The 19,868-nt window shown below is 39.0% G+C and overlaps 3 protein-coding genes across 3 annotated transcripts; 1 reads left to right on the top strand and 2 right to left on the bottom strand.

Moving 5' to 3' along the window:
- The first annotated feature begins 233 nt into the window (after positions 1 to 233).
- LOC126620938 (putative proline-rich receptor-like protein kinase PERK6) lies at positions 234 to 4,496 on the top strand. Its single transcript, XM_050289269.1, has 10 exons — positions 234 to 349; positions 612 to 1,634; positions 1,904 to 2,419; positions 2,545 to 2,631; positions 2,727 to 2,797; positions 2,916 to 2,992; positions 3,109 to 3,256; positions 3,498 to 3,659; positions 3,745 to 3,938; positions 4,283 to 4,496. Exons 2-10 carry the CDS (start codon positions 704 to 706, stop codon positions 4,284 to 4,286), a joined length of 2,190 nt encoding a protein of 729 aa, XP_050145226.1. The 5' UTR covers positions 234 to 349; positions 612 to 703; the 3' UTR covers positions 4,287 to 4,496.
- Positions 4,497 to 5,175: 679 nt separating this feature from the next.
- LOC126622402 (coatomer subunit gamma-like) lies at positions 5,176 to 12,156 on the bottom strand. The gene is made up of 18 exons (XM_050291119.1): positions 11,910 to 12,156; positions 11,349 to 11,443; positions 11,204 to 11,254; positions 10,942 to 11,055; positions 10,653 to 10,853; positions 10,480 to 10,581; positions 9,983 to 10,090; positions 9,677 to 9,907; positions 8,969 to 9,219; positions 8,666 to 8,837; positions 8,427 to 8,582; positions 8,253 to 8,303; positions 7,717 to 7,857; positions 7,424 to 7,621; positions 7,190 to 7,321; positions 6,941 to 7,114; positions 6,314 to 6,553; positions 5,176 to 5,741 (listed from the first exon to the last, which is right to left on the bottom strand). The coding sequence occupies exons 1-18, from the start codon at positions 11,953 to 11,955 to the stop codon at positions 5,544 to 5,546; spliced, it is 2,661 nt and encodes an 886-aa protein (XP_050147076.1). The 5' UTR covers positions 11,956 to 12,156; the 3' UTR covers positions 5,176 to 5,543.
- A 1,190-nt stretch (positions 12,157 to 13,346) lies between these two features.
- On the bottom strand, positions 13,347 to 18,509 carry LOC126623569 (guanine nucleotide-binding protein subunit beta-1). The gene is made up of 6 exons (XM_050292484.1): positions 18,170 to 18,509; positions 17,961 to 18,055; positions 16,456 to 16,880; positions 15,519 to 15,876; positions 14,351 to 14,464; positions 13,347 to 13,739 (listed from the first exon to the last, which is right to left on the bottom strand). Exons 1-6 carry the CDS (start codon positions 18,273 to 18,275, stop codon positions 13,704 to 13,706), a joined length of 1,134 nt encoding a protein of 377 aa, XP_050148441.1. The 5' UTR covers positions 18,276 to 18,509; the 3' UTR covers positions 13,347 to 13,703.
- Between the last annotated feature and the right edge of the window lie 1,359 nt (positions 18,510 to 19,868).

Raw genomic sequence — 19,868 nt, 5'->3', positions numbered from 1 at the left:
CGATTCGGAGGGATGAAACAATGTTCAGTTTTTTTAGTAACTATTTTTGGATAAAATGTGTCTGTTATTGTGGACGTGTGTCGCTAAAATAGAATAAGAAACAGAGAGGAGGACAAGGTCAATGAGGGACAACAATATGAACTTCCTTAGGCCAGTTTTTTACCAAAGAATTAAAAGTGCAAACTAAAAATAGCAAAACGGAGAAATATTTGAATAAAAATAGAAGTTGGTTGGAGAAATCTTCCTCATTTGTCGGGGGAAGATTTATTTCCTCGAATTATTACCATAGCACTTGTTTTCCTCTCTGAGAATCCTCAATCCTCCCCTGTTGCAAAGCCCTTCTCCTTTGGTACAATCTCTCTCTCTCTCTCTCTCTCTCTCTCAACCCGATGCACGTAGCTAACTATGCACACCATGCAAACAACAACATACTTACGTGCATGCATGCATGATTGAATAACCTTTTTTTATATTTGATTGAATAACTTTGGACGTTCTTATTTGTTCTCTGCATGGCATGCATGCATGACCCGAACACACACTTTTTTGTATTGGATTGGTCTGTTTTTAACCCGTGACTAAGTTTTGTTTACATGTTTGACTAATGTTAGGAATAGGGGTCATCAACAGGCTCACCTAACAAAGGAGAGGGGGTTTCTCCGGCACTGACCCACGATAATCTTGGTCGGACATTCCTCCCGAAATGGGTTCCTCTGACGATCAGAATTCGTCATCAGATTCTCCACCGTCGGACTCTTCATCATCTTCGAACAACTCATCGCCTCCCTCCAACAGCAACTCGTCCAAAAATTCAAACAACAACTCAAAAGACTCGGATAATTCATCGTCTTCCAACAACTCGAAAAACTCGCCGCCTTCCAACAACAACAACAATTCCAACGACAACTCCAACAATTCCAACGACAACTCCAACAATTCCAACAACAACTCAAACGGGAACTCAAATGGCAACAAAAATGGCAATTCAAATGGCAACTCGAATGGAAACTCGAACGGCGACTCCTCGAATGGAAACTCGAACGGCGACTCCTCGAATGGAAACTCGAACGGCGACTCAAATGGAAACTCAGACTCAAACGACAACAATAACTCAAACGACAACAACTCGAACAATAACTCCAATTCCCAAAAGTCCCCTCCACAAAACTCCAACTCTCAAAAATCTCCTCCTTCTCAGAACAATGGAGGGGACAAAAACTCCAATTCCCAAAAGTCACCCCCACAAAACTCCAACTCCCAAAAATCTCCCTCTTCCCAGAACAACGGGGACAATAACTCCAACTCCCAAAAGTCCCCTCCACAAAACTCCAATTCCCAAAAATCTCCACCCAAATCATCCCAGGGGAATTGGTCACCGAAGTCGTCTGATGATTGGTCACCCCCAGCACTTGGATCATCAAGCAAGTCACATCGCTCACCATCATCAGACAATGATGGATCGCCGCCACCATCGCACTCAGGGAGCTCCACGCCTATCATAGTAGGAGTTGTAGCTGCGGCAGGGGTGTTCTTGCTTGTCATGGTTTTGTTCTTCTTGGCTTGCTCTAAGAGAAGGAAGAAGAGACAGACTTCTTCCCACCTCATGGAGAACCCTGAACCATATCGTCCAAATGGTAATTTCTTAACTCAAACTCTCCAAAGTCTTTCTTGTTCTCATAGCATTTACATAACTTTTGTTTTGCTTTATGGCTTAATTGAAATTTATACAACTTTTAAATTGATTGAATTCTAGATAACAACATGCATGGTCTCCCGGTAGCATTTTCCTAACAATATATATATATATATATATATATATATATATATATATATATATATATATATATATATAAGTGTCTGGTACTAATATTTATGTAATAATATGGGTAATGTGCATGAGCAGGAAGCGGTGAGTATTGGCAAGGTGAACCTAAAAGCTCCGAGCACGTTCTTAATATGCCTCCTTCTGGCCGCGTGCCAAATGGAGGTTGGACTATGTCATCCGGTGGAGCACCCCCCACGATGAGCAGCGAAATGAGCTCCGCCAACTTCTCCGGTCCACACGGTCCCCCTCTGCCACCTCCACACCCTAATGTGGCATTCGGGTTCAACAAGAGCACCTTCACCTATGAAGAGCTGGCGGCTGCAACCTCAGGGTTTGACCAAGCCAAGCTACTAGGCCAAGGTGGCTTTGGGTTTGTGCACAAAGGGGTGTTGCCAAATGGAAAGGAAATTGCCGTTAAGAGCCTCAAAGCGGGTAGCGGACAAGGTGACCGTGAATTTGCAGCCGAGGTTGAGATCATCAGCCGTGTTCATCATCGCCACCTTGTGTCGCTTGTTGGGTACTGCCTTGCAGGAGAAAAGAAATTGTTGGTGTATGAATATGTTGCTAATAACAACCTCGAGTTCCACCTTCGGGGTATACATTCTAGCCAACTCTATGTCGTCAATACCTTATATACTAACTATATCATGTATCGACTTTCTAGATCTCAACTGATCTGACAATACTTCATTTGTTCATGTTCAAACATAATTTGACAGGCGCGAATCGGCCTCCCTTGGAATGGACCAACAGGGTCAAAATTGCTGTGGGATCGGCTAAAGGGCTTGCTTATTTGCACGAAGACTGTAAGTAGTTCGTGAAATTACTACAACTACGTATATTCCTTTGATCCATTGTCCTCTTATACGTTAGTACTCATATCGTTTTTGGATTCTTTCAGGTCACCCGAAGATTATCCACCGTGACATTAAAGCTGCAAATATTCTGATTGACTATAGTTTCGAGGCTAAGGTATGTAACTATATGCTGTTAATTACCTTAAATTTGTGAATGAACCCTAGGAAAAGCTTATGATATTAAAGGATGACTAATATTTTTGTTTGCTAATTTATATGCATGACTTTTTCAGGTGGCAGATTTTGGACTAGCAAAGCTAAACCAGGAAAATGTCACCCATGTATCTACTCGTGTCATGGGAACATTTGGGTAAGAAACTTTTTCATCAGCTCCTTAATTTAAATTGCATGATATACATTACAAATAAACCACAGAAGATGAAGTTAGGGTGACAGAAACAAGCTGATATAAAACTGGTGATGCAGGTATTTGGCTCCTGAGTACGCATCGAGTGGCAAGCTGACCGAGAAGTCTGACGTCTTCTCTTTTGGTATTATGCTTCTGGAGCTGATCACTGGGCGCCCCCCGGTGGACTTGTCTGGGGAATGTGAGGAAGATACCTTAGTAGACTGGGTTCGAACTCCCCCTCCCTAATAAATTAATATGCAATTACACATGAATTATGTTCTCTTGCTACTGTTTCACATGTTAAGTTGTTAGACTGTCGATCTGCACTATTGATTTGGTGAATTCGTATTTTTGGAGTCGGATATTTCAATTGTTTGCAACAAATTCAATAATTGCTATGCATCATGGCATGGAGAATTTAATGATGAGAAATCAATTTTGTTGCATTGTGCATGAACAACAACAGGCAAGGCCTCTCTGCATGAAAGCAATAGATACTGGGGACTATTCTGAATTGTTGGATCCACGACTAGAGAACAATTACGACCAGGAACAGGTGGCACGCATGGTGGCGTGTGCGGCTGCGAGTGTTCGACACTCTGCAAAGAAGCGTCCGAAAATGAGCCAGGTAAAAACAATTTTGTTGCTGATCTTGTGCTTGTGTATAAAACTTTTGATACTTTTAACTCAATATTTTAAATTTACGTACGCAGGTTGTTCGTGCATTGGAAGGCGATGTCTCAATGGAAGACTTGCACGAGGGGATTAAAGGGCACTTTGGGTCGTCTGGCTCGGCTTCCACCGATAGTGATAATGATTCGTATAACGCGAAATTGAAAGGGCTTAGGAAGCCGGCGTTGATGGACAGCACAGAATATCCAAGCAGCGAGTACGGTGCTACAACCGAGTATGGCCTCAATCCCTCTGCAACCTCTAGCAGTAGTAACTCACAACATATGGATAAGAAAGGGATCAACCGGCCACACGGTCCAGTTTGAGGAAGCGATAGTAACTCAAACTTGGACCGGAACGTTGGAACCAAGAAAATGAGAACTGGCTATAACCTTTAGTGTTAATAACTATCAATTAATGGACTTTGAAAAAAGAAAAACTAAGAAAAAAATGGATGATGATGGTATATTTGTATGTATCTAGTCGAAAAAGTGGCAGACTCTGTGTGTGTATGTGTGTGTGTGTGTTCTTGGTGCACCAGCGCAGCTGCTTAACGGAGATACGTCTGATTGATTTCAGGTAGGTGGAAGATGACGGTAGAAGCGTAATTGCGACGTTGCGTTAGACAAGGGCAACAATGGAGGGAGGAGTTGTGATTTCTTTTCTTCCTTCTGTTTTTTTTCTGTGTTCTTTTTTGTTCTTTTGGACAAAGGATGAACCCTAGTCTATATGTGTTTGGATTTGCGACTGTTATAAAACAAACACATGCATTTGGAAGAATGTTTGATCACTACCTGATGTGTTTGTATTTTCTAATTTTTATTATCTAATATTATTAATGTTCAAAACTTGGTGAGATTTGAGAATAGATGGATATCCAACTTGGTTTTATCACAGAAGACATCGGTATTAGTTGGAGTAGGATTAGGATATTTAAACTATTCTTTTCCCACAAATACAATCGATGTAGGGATATTTCAACACAAACAAACTGGGTGACATTCACCATGGCCTTTGACACCATGCTATGAGTGTTCGGAGTTGGAAATTGGGGGTAAATAGAATTTTTCGTAGATAAAAGGACGAGATGATCCCTTGTGTTTCGGCATTTCGCTACACATCCATCTTCCCGACCTACTTCATGCTGTTCTGGATTTAGTAATGGGTGTTGTTATTGGTGTTCAGCGAAAAATTCAGTACAATTCATTTGACAGAGGTACGAGTTTTCTTTAGCGAGGTGATTTTTAACTATAAACGCAAAAGCAAAACCAACAAGCGTTAGTGACTTAATAGGGACTGTTTCTCTGGAAGGGTCAAATGTGTGTTTTGACAACCTATGACGCTTACAAAGTGTTTTTGGGTCGTGAAAGTATTTTCTAGAAAAGCACATCTTTAGAAAGCACTTTGAATGCTTGAGAGAGGTAATCGATGCCAACGAAGGTAAAGTTGTAAGGGAAGGAAGAAGAGGAGGATAACCAGAGGAACCAACCGAACACCAATACAGTTCAGTTCTTTGTAATTCAGACAGCCTCAAAATTCAGATCTTGAACATATTTGCACAACAAAAGTAATCTTGAATCAAAAAAGAAAAATAGGATTAACTTGTAAGTCAATCCAATGATATCTTGACGTGATTCTTCCGACAAAATTATTACTAATTCAACAGACGAGCGGGCAAACGCTCAATAGACGAGCAGTCAATCCAACTTCAAATGCAGTAATGTGCAATCCTTTCTACAAAATGTTTTCATCTGTATGCAGCCGTACTTCCCGCCAGTGCTCTAATTTGAGAAAAGCGAAAAAGGCTCTTGTATCAATGAAGTCCCACAGCATCAACCAACTAGCCGCTGGCTACAATCTCATGAATCGCATCACTAACAGCTCCGTCCTCAGATCTCACAGTGAGTTTCATCGCAACCTCCTTTGATGAACTATCAATTCCAAATAACAACCGCACAAGGACCTTCACATTGCCTATGTATACACCGGACAATACACAAGTGTGTGACCTTGAGTTGCTCGCAACGGCCTCTGTGCCCTGAAACCATGTACACAATGTATGATATAAAATACACATGTCAAAGTGAAGCTTCTAATGAGCGGTCCTGAGATAATAACATGCTTTAAGCATATCAGAAACATTCAAAAATAAAAAATAGCTATCATATTTACTATCCTGATTTCAAATTTCAGAAAAAATTGATAAAGTACAAATTGTCTAACCTTCAGTCTCAGAAAAATGAGGAATGGAGGGAATTACGTGACTCGCGTTTTTCCCGAAAACCAAACTGACTGAATTGTTTTTTTAGACTAATTCGAAACAGTTAGCAACGTGTAAGGGAATGTGTTCAAAACACAATTACAAGAAAGTGAATTTGAGGTGAAAATACAGGAACAGCAATATAACTTAGTCAAAAATTTAAGTTCAAAAGTCATATGCATTGTTAACTATCCAATGCAGAACTATAGAGGTATTGTATCTGTTATGCATCTGCGTGGTTAAAAAACATGCGATGAAAAGGCCTCAGACCTTTTAACATCCGGATCAACTGATTACACAAGTATTGTACAAAGACAAATCATAGACGTTTAATCTTAAAACAAAATTACCTCACAGGGTTGCATTCCAAGGAGGCTGATGACAGCATTAACAGCTTCAGTCAAGTTCTCCCTTGGCCCCAGGCCATATTCATCTACCCGCTCAAAATCCGCGCCCATGCTTTCCCAAGCATTCTTGAAATTGAAGACTGGAACCTTCAAAATGTAATCAGCAGCGACAACCTCAAGATCTTCCAGCTGGTATTCATCTTCCACACCATCTTCCTCTGCCTCACCAGTGGTTGGATCAACCTAGTGGCACCCCCAACTCATGAGAAAAGAGATTCAGCCAAAGCTCAAATGGTCTAAGGGCTGGCTATTTAATACGTGTACAATTTATTGTTTTCCTATAGGTTTGATATTGTATATCATTGTGTATATTCATACGAAAAATCTGATTTAAAGGTGCAGGTTATTATAAGCAGAGATCAAATATAAGCTTTGAACAATATCGCTGTGGATGTGATGGTTGTAGATGTGGCAAGACTTGCACATTATGTAGAACGTGAAAAATCACATACAGCTTTGAATAGTTTTATTAGCTAAAGCAAGTTGCACTCCAAATGACTGGTGCCAAATGATCCATTAATTGTCAAGGAACTCGGTCTATGAACAGGAATAAGGGGAAGAACTTGATACCTCTTTAACAATGAACCTCAACAAGTTTGTAAATTTTCCAACTGCAGGGATGCCTTCTGGCTTCTCAAATGCCAAAAAGGTTTGTCCAGGTGTATCATACGGAAGAGACCTGAGAGACCTGGATGCCACTTCAGAAAATTCCTCAGCTTCTGAAGCATCCACCACAACAATGACCTGACAGGCAGAGTGTTAAAAGGAAATTCTGAAGCATAATTACAAAAGTACTTTTTTAGTATAAAAGGGCATTACATCTTCCAGTAATTGCTCGGGAATGGTATTGGTGCAGTTGTACTGGAACACAACATGGCTATCAAAAATGTGCTTGACAACATTAACTGCATATTCGGTTTCTGGCTCTGTTAACTCCACAGGTGCTGAGGACTGGTATGTGAAAATAGTACGCAATTAATTCCAAAGAAAAATAAAAAATTCATGAGCTGTAATGTGCATGTAAAGTACAAGAAAATATTCACGTTGCAGAACCTTGAAGAGTTTCCCAAAGTTTGAAAACTCCGGAATAGAGGAAAGCAACGTCTCATAAGCATCAACTGTGGATGCAGGGCCAGTTGGAGGAGCACCAAGACCAGTTGGCTTTTTACTCTGGGCTTTCTTCTCAGCAAGTGGCTGCGACTTAACCTCCTTGGGTACAGATTTAATGTCAAATGGTTCTTCCGAAGCCTCCTATAGTCGCATTAAAACAACCCTCAAAAGTCAAAACATGAGATAAGGACCTTAAGGGTACAAAGATAAAAGCAAATGGAGGTTACGTTACTCACATAATTCTTCAAACTTGTCTCCAGATTGACAAGTGGGACATCCAGAGACCCAAAGAGGAAGTCCTTTACATCATTGTCAGTCTCAATAACTGAACCATCTCCGCCAAGCGTATTTAGATAGAGTGTTGCCCTATCACGAACCTGAGAGTGTAGCAAAAAGAAATTCAGTATATGCTGAAGCTAAAACAAATAAATCATGAAAGCAATGACACAGAGACACAGAAACACAGAAATCGGATGCAAATTTGCAGAGCCAGACACCTCGCTCTGGGTGAATGCCCGTACATACATGGTTATATATAAGTTAATATAACCTAAATGTAAGGCCTCAAATGTACATTTGACACCTCATCATCACTGTCAAAGAGTTCAGTATACTGAAGCTAAAACAAATAAATCATGAAAGCAGTGGCACAGGAACATAAAAACTCAGATGCAGATTTGCACAGAACCAGACACCTAGTTTTAGGTGAACGCTCATACATACATGTTATACATATCCTAAATGTAAGGCCTTGAATGTACATATAGGATACCTCATCATCACTGTCAAAGAGACATCTTCGCAGCAGAATAAACACTCGTGGCTGAAGCATAGAAGAAAACAAGTATAGTTCATTGTCATCAGTAACCATAGACAGAAACAAATCTTCTTTGTATAGAGGGGGATGGGGATCAGATAAGATATCATTCATTGAACAAGATGTTACCTTCAATGAATCGACCAAAGCACCAAATTTTGCCAATGTACTAACCGCACTGGCACGAACAGTGGCATTCTCAAGATGTACTCGATTATAAATGTACCGTATATATTTGCTTGGATCAGATGTTTTTGGCCCTTCAATACCCAAAAAGTGGAGTATCTAATAATAAAACATCTCAATCAGCCAAAAGAACATTAAGAGGAATAGATTGTTCACCAAGATTATGATAGAGAAAATCCCACCTGTGTAGAAAGATAGGTGAATTCACAATCTTCGATGAACTCACAGAGATGAAGCAAGCCACTTTCTTTTGCATCAGGAATATCTCTTATGAGAATCACAATTGAATCAACAATTGCCTTTTTGTACTCAAATCCACCTTCTTCTCTGAGAATGTTGCTCAAAAAGTTCATCCTGTAGAAAACGAGATGCAGGGATCATTTTTGAAAACAATAGAGACAAATAAGAATATGTGCACTGAAAGATGAACAATATGAAATCAAACATTCTCAAACAAAACTTTGAGTATGTGGTAGATCACTCACAAAGCTCTGAACTTCAATGGAAATTTCAAACACAACGATCTTATGGCTTCCACAACAACAATTTTGAACTCATCAGCAATATCTGACATGAAATTAGTTATCTGCTTCATCAATCGATCCACACTTGATTCATTTCCTGTCTTCAGAAGTGTTGTGATAGCAAGTGTGGCAATGCTTCTGTTCTGGTCAGAAATCAAACTCTCCATATCAATGTTGCAGTTTGTGACAGGCACTGGATGTGTCATTGCCACCTGGAAAAAAGATCAAAGTGATTATCAGGAATATCATTCACCGGGAAATAAAAAATGACCACAATCAACATAATTAAGTCTAACAAGCTTTGTTTCACATGCAGAATAAATAAACAGAACTAAAATCTACATAGTATCAGTAACGGTAGTGCTATCTTCACACCCATTTTTACTTCTCACACACCTCTCTCAATTTTCAGCCGTCGGATCGAATGAATTGAAGAAGATCAATGGCCAAAAATCAACAAGGGTGTGTGGGAAGTATACGGGTGTGTGAATAGCACTAACCTATCAGTAATTGCCTCATAGATTACACTCAAACTCATTTCATATAGGATCTCTTGATTCTCTCATTTATCTCAAAACTACAAAAGTAAAACTCAGGACGGCAGGTCACTTTAATTATCATAAATTTCCAAACACATTGTGTAGTAGAGTAAAAGGAGAAGAAAGATGCCTTATTCAAGGTGCGGACAGCAGCAAATCTTAAAACTGGTTTGGAAGAACTTAGAAATAGCTGCAGAACAGTGATTGCTGGAGTAAGTTCTCTGGGGGTCACACCATGGAGCTCTGTAATTGCTCTAGCAGCCTCAAAAATCACCATCTCTACTTTGTGGCGAAGACAACCCTCAAGATAATCGTAAAAGGGACGGTCCCCTGTTTGTACATTTCCAGACTCGCGGATAACCTTTAGGCAAACAATTGATTAAAATAGAGCATGAAAACAACGCAGCTAAAATAAAAGGTCCAGAAGAATAAGCACCTGACTAGTATAACGAATCAACAGGCACTGGGCCAATGGAGAGCGGACAGTCCCCCTTGTCAAGCTGGTAACCAACTTGCTAACAGCAAGACGGTCATTCTGTCGTATCTACAATTTTCAAAAGTAAAAGATTCTCAACACCTTTCAATTGTACAAATGATATTTACAATTATTCTAACAAAAGTTATTGGGCAGATGCAGAATCTTTCTTTATATTCCACTTTAAAACTTGAAAGAAGAAGGTAAACCTACATGAATTACATTATATGGAATGAATGCTAAACCATGTCTGTAAAAACAACAAATCACTGTACACCTAGCCTGCTTGCTACACTTGCTCACATCAACCAAAAATGTGTACAAATGCAAGTAATTAGTTAAGTAATGATATGGTAAATAGTCAAGTAATGGACTTCGACTAAAAACTTGCTCTATCTTTCGGGAAAGAAAAAATCCTGAATGTAAAGTCTGTAAACCAAACCAACAATGGCACATACCTGATGAAGTAAAGCCAGTGCATGGAATTGTACAAGGGCTGCTCTTGACTGGACAGATTCCTGAACCTCATTACTCCACCTTTTGACAATCTCTGGGTTAGTCTGTCAAAAGAGAAACATTAGGGTACACAGCCAACAAATAAATAAATCCTTAGGTATAGCAGAAACAGTACCTGGAGAAGATGGATCCCACTGACCAGAGCTGCACTCGCAACCACTGGATTCTTATCAACGATGGCTTGTTTCAAATACCGCTCAATCTGGGTAAGAAGGGTTCCATCCGTAATCCGACAGAGCACACGGATGGCATTTGCCCGATACATGTCAGTTTTACTATTCATATCCTTCATCAGGGAGCTTGTCACAATAATAACCTTGTTATGGGAAATATATCAGAAGTCAGTCCCAATTAGTGTGCATGCAAATTTATTAAGGAAATCAAATGATAGAAAGTCAAGTCACCTCATCTGCAGAGGGGGACAATTCTTTTATGATCAGGTAAACCATTCTCCTCAATCCTATATCTCTTGATTGGAAAAGCTTAGTCACAGAAAAGAAAACTTCTGTAGCTTCAACCTATTAATTCAATGCAAAATAACATGAATCAATTGACGGCCAAGTACAAAATAAAAAAATGTTGCAAGTAGATTAATAAAATTGACGCAAAAGATATTGGTTCTGCTCAAGGGAGAAACAGAACTATTCAGCACAGAAGGAACCTGACCTTTGTAAAGCTTTCCCCTTGGTTCAGTAGGTACAAAAGTTTTGTGATAACCTGAAATTTGACGAAAATGCCAAATGCACAAAATCAATTTCAGCCGAGCAAATAAGAAGACAGATAAGATAATCCAGTGGTGCAAAGCAATAACCTGGGAGCATCTTCTAGCATCGAGTTGAGGATCATTGAAAACTCTCGCTTCCTGAAGAACAGCACCCTTCTCAATCCCCAGAAACGGCGAGTACTCTGCTGAAAATCAACATCATAGCAATTACTACAAAATTCACACCATTACTCTCCTAAAATCAACATCATAATACAAAAATCACATCCTTAACATTTCTAATACCGCAAAAACCCGAACCGAATTTAACTGGCACTAAATCAAGACAAACCGAGTAGATTTGCCACAAGCTAACTAACCGCATTGCGTCATAACCGCAACGAAACTTAGATATTATCGAGATCAGAGTAAATTGAAGCAGATCAACGATAGTTAAACCGTAATTCACTCAAATCCGATTCAAATGCCTCACAATACGCAAACCGCAGAAGCAAAACCGCAATATACAAAGAGATCTGGGAATACGAATCGCCGATTCATGAGTTGCAACGCAGAGAACCGAAAATAGAACAAAAATTGCGAGAGAAAACCAGATCGAATTCGAGAGCGAGAACAATTGACAAGTCTGTGAGTGAGAGGGGGACGTACCTTCATCGTCACGATCGTCGTCCTTCTTCACGAGAGGCTGAGCCATCGCAGAACGAAGTGAATCACTGAGATCTGCAGAAACTGTACGAAGAAAACCTCTCTCTCTCTCTCTCTGTTGCTCGCTGGTAGCTCGGCTAGTGAGGTTTTCTGAAGGAGGAGAATCACAAGAGAAAAATGAGGTTTTCTTTCAAAAACGAAAGTACCGCACAGAGGGCTTCAGATGGTGAACGAAGATGTTGTGTTCGGGTGCGGCCGAGGATCTGGTGGTGAAGATGTTGTCTGAACAATGGTAGCGCGCCACGTCATAAATAAAAATAGTTACTCTCTCCAAAAAACAATGAAAAACAAGCAAGTGGCTTGTAGCTCTCCACCACAGTGGCAAGAGGAGTGTTATTCTTGCATCAAAGCGTGGTTTCGAACCCGTCTAATCCTTAATCTAATATCTATTATAACAAATATGTTGTTTAGTCACTTAGTATTACGGTCTAGTGATATTTCTCTTCACTTATAAATGAGAGTTCTTATGTTCGATTCTCGTCAAAGATGAATTTGAACCATATCATTATTAGTCTATTGTGAAGTTTAGCTAAATCCTTCATCTCAAAAAACAAAACAAATGTGTCGTTTGACCAAAAAAAAAATGTTTTTTTCCCCCAAAGAATATGAAAATATGTTGCTCTTCACCCTTTGGTGGTAGTTACTTTCTCTTACCCTCTTTTCTTTTCCTAAATTTTTCAGATCTTGAAATTTAAACTTATGTATAAATTTAGATTTGTCTTCTTTTTTTATTTCATTTTCAATTTATTTGGTAGGGGTAGCACCCACATTTCATTCACTATTGAAAATGTCATGTATTAATATGATGGACGGTGACTTTCTCATGAACATAACTCGACTTTTGTTATGAGAAAATATAATTCGATTACAATTTACGACCTGTTTAATAATTATTTTGGATTTTTTCTTTCTTTAATTTCTTTACGATAAAAAAAATAAAGCGAAAATGAGAGAAAGAGAAGAGAGACGAGGCAAGGGAGGGAACTGAAGAGGGAGAAAATGTAGGTGAATGTTGGGGTGTGTCTTGAGAGTTTGTTTTTTAAACTCCAAATAGTTGTTTTATGATGATATAGCAATTTCAAAATTTTATGTCAAACGTTGTCATAAACGTTTTTACTCATCAAACCGCTTGACAATTTGATTATGCTACAATATGTGCCCAAGGGTGTAAATGTCATATTTACATCTAAAAGTTACGTTTCTTTCGCTGCCAGAAAATACAAAAGTGGATTTCCCAAAGCATTCGCTTTGCGAAAAAAATTCAAGACAACAAATATATTTCTCGTGAGTAAACATGTCAATCTCTTAGTTTTTAAAACAACAGATAGCAAAAGCCCCAAACCAAGAAGAAGCGAATTGAAAAAATGCACGGGACAAAGAGAGTAGGAAAAAACACCATACATGGATGAGAGATGAGTCATTTACAAGTTTACAACATTCTTATGGAAGGTACATGGAGATGGTAGCTACAGATGAAATATATTCAGGCCGAAAGCACATGGGACGGTCTCTCAAGCCGGAGTTTTCGTCAAATGTACATCTTTTTCTTTCTCCCAATATTAAAATTGTCAGTTTTTCCAATGTGGGGTTACAACTTACAACAAGCAGCAACATATTACAGGACATTCTAGTTTCTCAAACCCAGTATCTTCATCAACGGATATTGAGAGCCACGGGCCTGCGAAAAAGACGAAATTCAGGATACAGAAGATGGAGATATCTGCCTCCGTAACTGGCTCAAATTATTTTCCTATGCCCTCCGAAGGCCCATATCTGCGATAAACACAAAGCAAAGTCATATTTCATGAACTTCAAACAACCAATATGGTTCTTTTTTAATGAACGATGCACATAGATTGATTACAACAACAACAACACCAAAGCCTTTTCCCACTAAGTGGGATTGATTGAGAATACAAAAAAGAAAACCAGCACAACTCCATGAATATCAGATTCAGAGCTATAGGATAACTAGAACAATGATAGCTATCTCCCGTTGTAGACCAAAAGCATCACTTCCTAGGTACATCCTGCATACAAATACAAGGGTACTGACATGTGACCAAGATTTAGTCCCACTGGTGCCAGTGTCCAATAAATGCTTGCCAGGTGTTCAAAAAGTGCACTAACCGTCCAATTGACTACTGACACATGGTGAATTGGTGATATGAACACAAGAAGGGTACTGACTTGCAACAGAAACGCCAAATTTACACTCTCATTTTTTATTTATATTTCCTCTACTTTTATTTGCATTCTGATTGCAGAAAGAAACGCATTAAGAGATAAAAATTAACAATTATCAGTAAAGATGATGATTCCCATGCACGTTCCATGCAGCATGGCCTAAGTGAAATAACGGATACAGGGCTAAGGAAAATAACCTTTAAATTTGTATCCCAACTTCCTGTACACAAGGCACTACCATCAGCTGACAAACCCAAACAGCTAATCTGTGCCTCGTGTGAGTTTTGGAGGGATCCCAGGTTCAAAACCACCTGCCACAAAATGAAAGAGCAATTAGAGCCAATTTCATCCATTTAAAGCACTGCCATAAAAATCCATACGCTTATAAAATGATGCAACAAAAAAAATAAAATAAAAAAGCAGGATTTACAGGACTAGTTTATAACCACGCATTCTGAAAGTATTACGATTGTATTTAGGAAACCTTTGCAGCATGATATCTCATTTGGCAGGATTAATTTATGACACACACAACATTTTACATTTTTGTTTATAAAAATATTCTAAATATGACATTTCATATGACACAGCATGGACAACCATAACCGTCCAACTTGGAATCCAACCACTACTCTTTTACCTTTTCCTCCATCCTAGGTGGTTTACTAAACTTTCTCAAATTGCATGCAAGTCTATAGGCGTTATTTTGACATGATGATTGATCACAGTATAGGCAGGGCACGTGGCAATAAACCTTACCGAGAAAACTTGACAATCCAAGATGCATTTTCTTGTTTTAAGAATAACTATCACAAATGATATTGTTAACTGTATTTTCAACCAAGTGAGACTTATTTTAAGATTATCTTAAGTGCAAGAAACTAAGAGAAACACAATCAAGGGAGAAATAAGATCTAAGCTACAAAATTTCAAGTTATCAACTACTAAACGGAACTAGTTGAGTAGGATGACTTCACACTGTGAACAAAAGATTCTGCTGTGTTTAGCATAACAGAAAAATGCAATCAGACATAGGTAACCTAGCGTAGCTCCAAATTTACATACTTTTATGACCGGAATTCATACAATGCAAAAGTAATTTATGGGAAATAGAAATTCACTTAAATAACTCTGGTCTATCTTAATTACAATAAAACATGTAACTTTATAATTCAAATGTATGTGAATGTGAAGTACACCCATGCAAGAAGTTGACAATAAACATGCTGAGTAAAATGCTGATAGACCAAAACTTGAATCTAAAGTACAAGGCAATTTATTAGAAAAAGCGTGGTCAGCTGATGATGCAAAAGCATATTGGTATTCGGTGAAGAGGTAGACTGTGGTCAATTAAATTGGCTTTACCTTTGCCAACAAAGTATCCCATACATAGCAATCCCCATTTGTGTATCCAGCAAAGAGAAGCCTTCCTGATATTGAGAATGCAATGGTTTTCACAGGTGGGATATCATTATCACCATGTGGCTGATGGTATACTTGGAGCTGGTGCCCGGTTCTAATGTCAAACAATCTGCAAGTTCCATCATCTGAGCCAGTTCCAAATCTATTTCCATCTGGAAAGAACTTTACCACATTAACATCCCCCTCATGACCATGAAACGTCCGCACTGCTCGACTTGCAACACGAGTATCCCACAATCGGGCAGTTGTATCACAAGAACCAGACACAAACAATCTCGAGTTGCTTTGATTGATGGACACACTGAAAGAATGCAAAACAGTTTACTTAGAATTCCATGACCAATAATATCCTTTCACAAACACTAATGTTTGTGTGACATTTAAAGTGCTCATGATGGAAAAGCTAAAGGTAAAGGAGGCTGTACAGATTAGGAAAGATTCTTTTAAACTCAAATACAGAACAGAAATTCTTGTCTCGGGATTAACCAATAAGACGTCACTTTCCAGGACAAAGTTATCAATGTAGACGCATTTCTAACAGCATTGAATAAATTAGAGCAAACAATTCCATTACATTGTAAATTCACAGACATGAAAATGGGCAGAAACTTTAACTGCTAAATCAAAGGATTCCAGAGCAGACAAATTAAAAGAACAAATTTCATGCATTATATTTACAGTGGTATCAAGTAAGTTCAATCACTACTGTTCAGCTAAATATAAAATCATGTACCAACTTTTAAAGCCTTTTCTTGTCTTTCTTTTTGCTTCATGTAAGGCTAAAAATTTAAATATGAGGTGCTTATTGAACACGGCCACCTAGAAGAACCAGATGCAGTAAATGTTATACATATAGCCATTTAAAAACCACCCGATATACCTCAGTACATCTGCAGTGTGTCCAGACTGAAATTCACCTCCAAAAACTGAAGTCCTGAGTCCAGTAGTAATATCCCATAAAACACACGTTTGATCTCCAGATCCACTAATCAGGTGAGTGTCCTCATCTGGAACGTATTGACAGGAGGAAACATAACCCTTATGCCCACTAAGTGTTCTTGATACAGGTAGATTCCCATCCTTGTCACACAGGGAATTCAAGTTGAAAATAGAGCAAACACTATCAAGACCACCGCAAGCAACAGATTGACCAGTCGGTGAGAAAGCACAAGTCATGACCCATGCACAAGGTAGTTTTATGGCATGAGTCTTCTGGCTTGTTAGTGCATTCCACACTATTAAACGCCCGTCTTGAGATGCACTGACAATTCGATTCTTTTCAGAGGTCCAATCTAACGAATACACCTGCAGCAGTCATGGTGAGCATAAATCTTATTGAACCTTATCCTATCCGAACTGGCATCACAAATACAGTAACTAGACATGAATTTTAATTATTTGTATGGCTGAAGAGTAACACAAATGTTGTTCTATAACTTTTAATTAATCTAGTACCTCTATAATTTTGCATAGTTTTGTATATCCACTTTATTATTACAAACTTCAAAACCAATATGCTTTTTCTCCACTCATTTTCCATTGCACCTTCAATCAGAATTAATGAAATAACTTAGTTAGCTACTCACCTCCCACAAACTCTATAGCAATTTTATCAGCAGGTAGTTGCTCTATTACACCTGAAAGTTTCTTAACTGGCCAATTTATCATTCTACACCCACAATCTCAAAACAAAATGAAAGACGCCATGTCCGGACCCAAACCCACCCGAAAATGACTTCTTTGCAAAGAAACTATTCTTTTAGTTACTTTTTTGGGACTATGGGTGTAGGAGGATACAAATGTTCAGTTAAGAAAGAGAACTACCTTTTTGGTGTCAATAGAGCTACCCTTTATAAGTGTTGAATCTAGTTCTTCCCAATTACTATAGGTCAATCTCCTAGTATTGATTGGGCTTGTTACTTAAAATGCCACTGCCTATTAATAATACTTTTGACCACTGTCTTGAGTACATTTAACTTATTCCAATTATTCAACTTTCTCTATATCCCTAATCAACCTGTCCATTTTTGTTTTACTAGTTTGTTTGTAGAGGTCTTTTCACCTCTTTTATACCTAACTTTCTCCGTATCCCTAGTAGTGCATTCGTGCACTTTTTTGTTTGGTATGATTTCACTCTCAAAAATTACTCAAACACTCTCCCAACTAGTCAAACCCCACAATTGCATTTTCACATATTCAAAGCTAGAAAAAGAAATTAGCTTTGTAATCCGAATAGCACGCTTCAAACAACCAACGCCCAACAAGTCCATTAACCCATATGAATGAACAATCGAATGAACCGAAAGAAGCTCGCTTTTACAAACAAAACGCACCACAGACCACACACGCACTAAAAAACATATAATTACATGTGGGTAATCATACCTTTCCTGTATGACCTTGCAAGGTTCTGCAGCATACGAGATCGGTGGGGCCAAATGTGACCGGAGTCTTCCCCTGTGACCTTGCATACTCAGCCACTGCAACAATTCCACCACCACAACCAATTAGATCTAAAAACCCCAAAAATTACAATCCAGTACAAAATTATTCAATAGTAATTTAACAAACCAGCAAACCCACCACCGCCATACCATCTGTGTCCAGCAAGGAAGCGCGCTTCTGCTTCAGCCGCTCTCTGAGCGAGTTGACGGTGTCGCTGGCCGCCACGTGGCGCTCTTTGAGCTCCGCGACTGACATTGCTCGGAATTCGAGCTCAGGATTCGGTCATGGAGCGGAAGTCGAAAGAGGCCTCCGATTCAAAGCGAAATTAGGGTTTCCATTTCTGCTACTGGGATTTCAATTGGAAGCTCGAACTCACGAGGAAGTACGGTGAAAGGTGAAAAGGAGAAGAGGGTCGTTGGTTTGTGGTCTCGTCTCTGAACGAGTCTCTGAGATTTTGTCAGAGAGAGAGAGCTGTGACCTGTGAAGACGTTGTGGGACTTTACGTTGGAGTCGTGAGGGCACAGGTGTAATTTACACTGGCGGCTACGGGTCCCACGAGTCCACTTGTCAATTTTTAATTGGAATGTGCTGGCTATGGGGGCAACTATCTTCAACAAAGCCAAGGCTACCACGTCGTTGTATAACACTAAAAAGAGCCCAAAGTCCATGCTGGCTGTGGCTGCCAAGGGATGTACCGACGTTTGCCCAAAAAAGTTCACGCTAAGAGCAACTCCACCCATGGAGCCTTTCCCCTGATAATCTACTATTGAATCCATCATTTTGAATAGTAATTTCCTTTAATGAATAGTAACTATCATTAATGAACAGTAATTGCCATTTGCATTTTCATCCTTGGAGCTCTCCCCCCTGACAATAGGCAATAAAATATTAGTTTTTTTTGTTTGTTTAAATAATACAAAATAAAATTATTTGTAATTTCGGATAAGATTTTTTAAATCGTTCTCGTTGCGTCACGTGTCATTTTATAAAAAAAAAAACAATTATTTAGCGATTGATTTCGATAAGATTTTTATCCAATGTCATCGTGTCATGTGTCGTTATCTTTTGAGAATCTTTGACGATAGATTTTGATCAGATTTTAACTCATTCAAAATTCCGCCACTGTCATTATCCGAAAAGATAATTATTGGAGATCGATTTCGATAAGATTTTTATCCAATACGATCGTGCCACGTGTCATTATCTTTTCAGAATCTTTGAGGATAGATTTCGATCAGATTTTTAACGAATGACGGCATGCCACGTGGCCTTATCTACAATCCAATCCTTTCTTAATTGTCCATATAATCCACCATCCATCCTCACAAATCTCACACCAATTTTCTCAACATATTTATCTCATTATTCATAGTTTCTGCTTCTTCTTCACCATCCATCATTACAATGTCTTCTTCTTCATCAAGGATGATGTGGGAAATCGATCAGCAAGAGGAAGAATTGTTTAACCAATCTGAAGGAATGTTCAACCTTCAGATTGCCGAAAATGAGATGGAAGAGGATGAGAAGCGTAGAAGGAGAGATGACGAAACAAGAATGGCCAGAGCCTCACATTCCCATCGAGTCATCCAGACTGTTACTCAGATATGCAGGCCCAACCGTTCAAGCAACCTTGATAGAAGCAGGCAACGACGGGGTGAAGAGCTGTTGGACGATTACTTTGTCCATAACAGTGCATTTCTTGATACGTACTTCAGACGTCATTTTAGAATGGAACGACATTTGTTCAACAGAATCATGACTGATTTTTGCAACCATGATTCTTACTTTGTGCAAAAGACGAATGCTTGTGGTGTTATGGGTCTCCTGCCTGAGCAAAAAATCACTGCT

The sequence above is a fragment of the Malus sylvestris genome, chromosome 5 (assembly GCF_916048215.2).
Source record: "Malus sylvestris chromosome 5, drMalSylv7.2, whole genome shotgun sequence".
Taxonomy (NCBI): Eukaryota; Viridiplantae; Streptophyta; class Magnoliopsida; order Rosales; family Rosaceae; genus Malus; species Malus sylvestris.
This window is presented reverse-complemented; position numbering and strand designations above follow the sequence as displayed.